The 7397-nt window shown below is 47.9% G+C and overlaps 1 protein-coding gene across 1 annotated transcript; it reads left to right on the forward strand.

Annotated features, from left to right (window-relative positions):
* Positions 1-4889: 4889 nt before the first annotated feature.
* On the forward strand, positions 4890-5071 carry FPRO_10992 (uncharacterized protein; the record flags this gene model as incomplete). The annotated part of the gene is made up of 2 exons (XM_031232015.1): positions 4890-4967; positions 5036-5071. 2 exons carry the CDS (start codon positions 4890-4892, stop codon positions 5069-5071), a joined length of 114 nt encoding a protein of 37 aa, XP_031081995.1.
* Between the last annotated feature and the right edge of the window lie 2326 nt (positions 5072-7397).

The following is a 7397-nucleotide window of genomic DNA, read 5'->3' on the forward strand; positions in this document are numbered from 1 at the left end:
TGGGAGGTTGTAGCATGAGGTGGGGATAAGGAGTGAGGTATGTATGTATTCATGGAGGAACTTGCAGCCACTGTGTTATTTGCAGGTTCATCATACAATAAATGGAATGCAGTGCTTGTTCTGCGTAGAATTCAGAAGCTTACCCGTATGATACAGTCCGTCACACGCTGGCGTTGATAGCGCTCAGGATAGCAAAGAGTCTGAACCTCGAAAGACTAGCTGAATCCACCAGTAGCGGGAGATATAGTCGTGGGGGAGGCGTTCCCAGGCGATTCTAATGTGCGTCGGCGACGTTTCGGTGCGCCCGTCTGGCCGGCTTGATTGTTTCGCTGTTTCTGACTGTCCAAGGTATCGTGATACGGGCGGGGACATACATAGGTAGGTAAGGTACGGAGTATAATTAGAGCTGAACCCTTTGCCATATATCCGAGTTGGCGCAGGTGAGGTCTTTCCGTTATCGATACGAGACGGAGCCTTAGGGTTTCAAACTATCGAGAAGCGAGTCGAGGGAAGGTGCAAGGGAAACGCAATCACTCGGATAGACGGCTCGAGATGAGGAATTATATAATCCTATTACTCCGTGTTACTACCTATGCGTGAACAATCTATGCTGGCAAGATTGAGGGGGATTCGTTGGTAGGAGGGGAGAAGAGAAGCTTGCTTTAAAGCGTCTAGCGAATAATAGAGTCGAGACGGAAACTTTGTTCAGCATTTAAATTAAACTCATTGGAAAGATAAAGTCTCATGAGATCAATGCCGAGAATGTTGAGTCAAGCAAGGTAAGGTTACAATGAATGAATAGGCCTGTCTTGGTGCTGGCTTGTAGTTATGAATGTATTAAAATAAAAGAAGAAGAAGAAAGTCTCATAGAGGCCAATGCCAAGCACCACTAAGAATAACCATAAATACTACTATAATCATTCTTTGCGTCAACCAACAATAACTCGACCAGAATGCAAATATCGTAATGCCAATGCTGCAATGCAATGCAATGCTCGGTCAGTGGCACTCTTTGCTAACCGTCCAAGCCAAATAAAATACAGCAGCCACAGACAGACGTGACGGTTCCGGCTCCCAACACCGCGGATCCTCTCAAAGCCACATAAGTACCCTTATTTGCATGCGGCAATGCGGCAAACAGTAAGCATATCAGGAAGCCAATTATCCCTCCCGAGCTTATTTCGAGCTGTGCTTGGCTCTGTCTGGCTGAGATCCCCAATGCGAGGCTTCTCTTGGCCCCATTACCTCAGCAGGTGACGGGGGCTAGAACCCATCAGAAGGCTGAATTAGGCCGCTCCTGGAAAGCCCCGTGCAGGGATTGCAAAGCCACTGAAGCTTGGCTGCTGATCCTCTTGGCTGCCTGGACGTGAATGGGTGAATTTTCTACGAGCGGTGGTCGTGTGTGTGTGTATATCAGATGCATACCTACTAACATTTTCACCGCTCTATCAGATTTCCTTGGCTATCAAAAACAAGCCCATCATGTGCTATAAAATAAAAGACAGTCGGCCACGACACGGAATTCTCGGCTTGTGGGAGAAGCAGCAACATCGTCCAACGTACGTCCTTCTACCGCACAAAGCGCAGGATATGGCCGGATGGGTCTCGTCTAGAAATAGTTCAGGAGAGGAGGCCATGCTCCTAAGCGAGGCCTCAGTGCTTATCAGGATTATGATGAGCGGTTCTTGGCTCGCGATGAAATTGGCAAGACATTTTTGTTGCTCACGGAATATGCCTCCTCAAAAAAAAAAAAAAAACCATTTCGTAAATAACACAAGACCAAAAAAAGATAAAAAAGGTATTTCCCGTTCTATGTTGCAGTGTTATTGTTGCGTCTTTTGAGCCTTATTTGGGTTTCGTCAGCCCTCGGCGGATGATGCGGCTTTGGAACACTCCAAATTTCAGGCTTGGCACCAAGTGCCGTGGCCCGAGTCTAGGGGTTGTCGGGAACAGCCTCGGACTTGTCGTGCTCTTTGATCATCTGGGGTTTTTCCCGCCTCTAAAGGAGTTGGGTTGGGTTGGGTTACAGCACAAATTACGATTGTCCAAGAAGCCGAGCTTCAAAGCGCCTTGGCTCGCACGAGACATTCAGGTTTTGATACTCCATGGCATTGCACAGACTCAAGTCCTGGTGGACCAGACAAGACTTCATTTCCCTGTGCAAGTGCCAAGATCGATCAGTTATTCCTCAAAAGTTCCCGGTGTCAGAGAATGAGAGAGTCATGTACTTTGTCGTCTTATAGCCCACTTGGTCTCCTCTGATCAACTATCAGGGATATTGGTGCTGTAAAAATAAAAAAAAAGTTCCTCGCAGGTTGATTGCCTACCCAGCTGAGACAATCTCGAATTGTTTGCTGTCGCTCAAGAGCCGTTTCCTGTAACCTCGATGTAACCTCTGCTGGTTGTGTTTCACGTAAACTTGACGATGTGATGATCTACGCCCGTGCAATACGGTACATACATAATTCCCTGAGCGGGATGGTAGAGTGTCATTGCGCTCGCATATGTACGGTATCTACCAGGAGACCCTATCATGCCAGTTGATGTTGGCTCATTCGAAACAACGCTCGTAAGCACTCAATCCCACGCATTCAGCCTCCACAGTCATCCCAATAATAGGTACCTAGGTAATTATAGGTAGTCAGCAACATCGTCATAGCCGTTGCTCAGTTATGGAAACCCATTCGAAACAAACAGAAACGAGCATTTCTAAACAACTTCCTCTTCTGATAGGACAACAACAACCAACAAAACAAGCAAGATTATCACCACCCGTCGGCACGCACGGCTCAAGTGATAGGCGTCTGCCGCCTGTAAATAAAGTTTTCCTCAGCAGTTGATGACGAGATGACGTCTGCCAGGCACCACAACATGTTCAAGTTTAGGGTCCAACTGATGGAGATCTTCAAGGTAAGCTTAAGCCTTTGAGAATCTCCGAAGGACCCACGAAGTTGCCTCATTTGGGGGCCCTTTGTCTGCCTCTGCCTCTCCCAGCGCGAGGCTTGTCGATCATGTCCATGTCAGGTAACGGTCCTAGAGCGGCTTTTGTCATGCATTCCCACTCAAAATCCCTTTGCCATGATACACGCACTTCCGCGGGTGTCGTATCGTACACTGAAATAATGCAACCACAGGTAACGTTGACCGCCGTGACTGACTGACTGACTTATGGGGATTTGAAAGAAAAAAAATGAAGAAGAAAAAATTGGGGAGTGCTCGGGAGAAGTTCTTCTTGTTGTTCTCGCTTTTACCGCCGAGCTTGGACTTGTAGCAGAAAGGAAGGTATTCGACTGTGCATCAATGCGTGTATCAGGCATAACCTCGTTGACTGCTTGTTTCCAACAAGCGCCAGACCCTGATCCGTGTGTCTTCTTTTTTAATTCTCCTACGAAGGTTTCTTATTTTGGCCATTCAGATGAAGGGTTTCAGAGAGATCGACAGCGCCCGCCTCTAGCCCAATGCTTGTTCTTCTCACGAAAGCTCATGATTGTCCAGGACACGTAACACGGGTTCCAGTGATCAAGATCTTGACCATTAGCGGGTTCTGTACTGCTCTCGATGGAGCAGTTACAGTGGACAGGAAGGCCTGAGATGAGGTCAACTCGGGAAAATCGGCGGTTTTGCCCCCCTGGAGACAAAGTCCCCATTCCCCACGTCCCCAGGACATGACGTCGACTGTGCCGTGGTGCCGAGCTGGGCGTTTGTTAATGTCTCGTCTCTGTCTCGGTGCTTTTTTAGAGCCACGGCCCTTTTGCATGTGCTGTAAGAATCATTATCTCTCCCTGTGAACCACTGGATCAGTGAGTAGTGTACTGTAAGTTGTTGATTGTCACCGCCCTCGGCTGGAACGGGAGTTGACTGTTTTGAATGCTGAGACTTCACGCATCAGGATCGACATCATATGCCTAGCCATGCCATGCCTCTTGTGCCAGTGCTCATGCCTCCAACTCCCTGCTTTTTCAAACTTGTCTAAAGCTTGGCCTATGGATACTACTCTGCTGTGTCACAGAGCCAAGATGCAATGTACTGTATGCGACCCATGTTTGTTTGAAATTGGCGCGAGAGGAAGGCCATTTGAGCTGCTTGTCGTCTGAGGGCTGAGCTCGGAAAATCGGCTCTGGACGGTGCACACTAACGCGCAACCCAGTCAAGTATGTACCAAGGATGGAATACGACAGGCGAGACGCTCCAATTACATTGCCATGTTGATGAAACAACGATGGATTGTGAGGATTACCAAGGCTCGGCGGGAAGCCTTGTCAGTCAGCACTGTTGTTTTTTGTGAAGCGTTTTGTGTAGAGTGCCAATGCTTGTGGTTGAGCAAAACTGCCTTGTTCTACCTCCCTACGCAGCTGATGCCGCCAAGAATACTGTCACTGATGCCATGGAAATTCTTCCTGGCCGCGGAAAAGACAATGGCGTTTTCTAACTTTACGAGTCACCCAATTAATAAAATACTGATTCCTTCAAAACTGCCAAGACGGATCGGACAGGGCTCGGCGCAGGTGGTACCTTGGGTCAGGCGGCCTCTCATTCGAGCAAAAGCAAACGCCCTGGTTTAAGCATGAATTTAAGCGTTGTCAGCCACTTGCTTGGCACGGGTGTCATTCCGCCCTGGGGCGTGTCTCTACAAGCACTAGTGACGAGAAAGTAGCCGCGTCTTCCAATCCCAAGTACGCAGCGACGCTCATCAGGAGGAGATAATGTGCTCAGCGTCCAGGTGGACCCTGCCTGAGCCCGCAAAGGAGGACAGTGGACACATGGTTGGCCGTCAATTGGAGCCCGTGGCTTGCGAGATGTGGTCTTGGTATGGTTGCGAGATGCCGTCGCAACCGTCTTGGCTTTTTGGCTTTGCAGGGGTGGTCTAGTGGTACGTACCGGAAACAAGAATGGGTGTTTCTGATTCTGATTACGATTGTATGGCATTATCTGGGGCACACCTCACTGAGAGTCCTATTCCCGGGCGTGTTCGCGGTGCCGGGTGGATCAAGGATTTGTCTTGGCTTTCTGCTAAGAGGCCGCTAACCGCGGACAGGAGAAGCGAGGCTCTGTTGCCAAGAGGGAGAGGTGATGATGATAGTGGGATTTGCTGCTGTGTAGTTGTCACTTTGAGTCGTAAAAGTTGCGTTCTAAATCACACGCAAGGCGTCCGAAGCAACAGCGGTATGAAATAGGCCGCAATCGTCATGGCGGAGTCTATCCAATGTCACCATCTGGATATATCGGCATCTCGAAGCTCGCCCATGTGCTGTTAAGGACTTAAGGTGTCGCGCTAGACAAGGCCTCTCCATATTTCTAATTCTCGCGTGCCGATCTGTCCGTCCAGATCCCTGTCCATAATGACTCGGCTGACGCCACAGGCTCACTTGGTGAACTCTGACCCTCCCTCCCTCAGCGGGCGAAGCTTTCTGTCTCTGTTTTTAAATTTTTACCGTGCAGCCCGATAAAAAGCTTGGCGCTCGGTGGCTGCATGCTTATTTGTTTTAACCATGGCATCATAAACCCTTGAACCGCCATGATTGGCTCGACAGGTCTCCCACTCCCAGGTCGCTACATAGCAATATCGTCGAGACGTATCCGTGAAGGCGTCGATGGGTTGGTTATTCTGTCGAGTCTGTGCCATTGTGACTCTGACCTTTGGCCAACCCCAGTAATCGGATCATGGTATAACCCAAGTGTCGCCGATCTACCCGTCCAGCCGACAAGGTTGAGGCAGATAAAGGGGTTGTTAACACGTTACCCTATGTATGTATATCGTCAAATGTGGTGGCTCAGCAAAAGATAATCAATATTCAAGTTCATTCATTCGTTGGCATTGATATTATTGCTATGCTGCCTGGTGTTCTTAATTGTAACACCATACATCATGATACGGTGAGAACCCAATCACCAACTGCCCAGTCGACTTACTCGTACTACGGCAAACCCTGATGCTAAGCTTAATTGTCACCGAAACCACGAGGTCAAAACTCTGACAGATAAAAGTTCCGTGACCTGTTGATCCAAGGAATGGACCACAGAAATCCACCAGTTTGAGTGATTAGTGCAACTTGGCAGGCCCAAAGTCATCACACGTTACTCTGCATCGTGACAAGCCTCAATCAACACAAGGACCAAAGGAAAGCTACACTGCAAACCAAGCCATCACCGCCACGATAAGACTTTATTAGAACAAGAGCCAGTGGCCTCGCTTAGAGCGAGCGCCATTTGCTTCGCATCTTGAGCCAAAAGTCCGTCCAACTTGGCCCCCGCCAAGGTTCGCCGAGACTCATCTATCGTCAGAGTCTGGACTGGGCGCCATGCATTATTGCGCTGGGATGAAAGAGAAAGGTTTAAACCCCGATCCCCTGGCGTCGTTTTTTTTTTTTTTTTTTTTTTTAATTTTTTTTTATAACTCAAAAACACCGCCAGGATCTTTGGTGAATGTGATATAACGCCGAGAAGCGGCGGCGGGCGTTGGGCGCGTGGTACTGACAGCACCAGGTTTGTTCGGTTTTGGCTAAATAGTTCATGGTATGGTACCTTGCCTTTTACTCAGACAGGCAGGCAGACAGGACTCACGGTGTCTTTTAAGCTCAGGCTAGCCCGTAATCAACAAGCAATAGAGGTAAGCATAACCACTGAAATCTGCCCTTGGAGGGTCCAGACCTTCTGTCAGATGAGGCTGAAAAGGGGGTCATCAATGCGACCTGATTGGACGGGTTATGTTACGACGAAACGAATTACAACAGTCCAATTATTGCCCTTGATAGGCAAGGTTGTCTTTAGAATGATGAGATGGGTCTCGTATCGAAGAATAGTAAAATAAAATAAAAATAAAGCAAAACAGGTGACATGGTCAAGGTGAAGCTATTTGTCACGCATGACGAAATTGTTTACACGATGATGGGGCGAAAGAAGGAAAATGGAACAAATTCGTGGATCCAGAGAGAAAAAAAGAGGAGACCAGGAGAGAAAAAAGAAGGACGAAGAGTAAAATAAAAAAAATTCCACGATGATGGATCACCAGAGAGAGATCAAAGCGTTACCGATACATACATACTTACACCTTGGACCTACCTCTATCGTCAGAGGTTCCACTAGCGGATACTGTATTATCTAACGGAATGTGTGCCCATTTCCCGAACAAGGGGTCTCATGGATAAGTCGGCATCGATCATCCATTTTGTGTGGTTTTGGTTTCTTGATGTTTGCTGTTGTCTCATTTTGATGCCAACGAAATACGAGGAAAAAAGATGAAAAGTCCATAGAGTACCTAGCAAATGATTGCATACATAGATCACACAAAGAACAGATCACTAAATTACCCGAACTAATATATTTGAAAAGGTCATTGACTGCCGAAAAACAGAGTTCCTCAAACAACCCTGTCCCATACCGTGATCCATCTTAAGCTT

This window comes from Fusarium proliferatum (assembly GCF_900067095.1).
Source record: "Fusarium proliferatum ET1 genome assembly, contig: FPRO_scaffold005, whole genome shotgun sequence".
Taxonomy (NCBI): domain Eukaryota; kingdom Fungi; phylum Ascomycota; class Sordariomycetes; order Hypocreales; family Nectriaceae; genus Fusarium; species Fusarium proliferatum.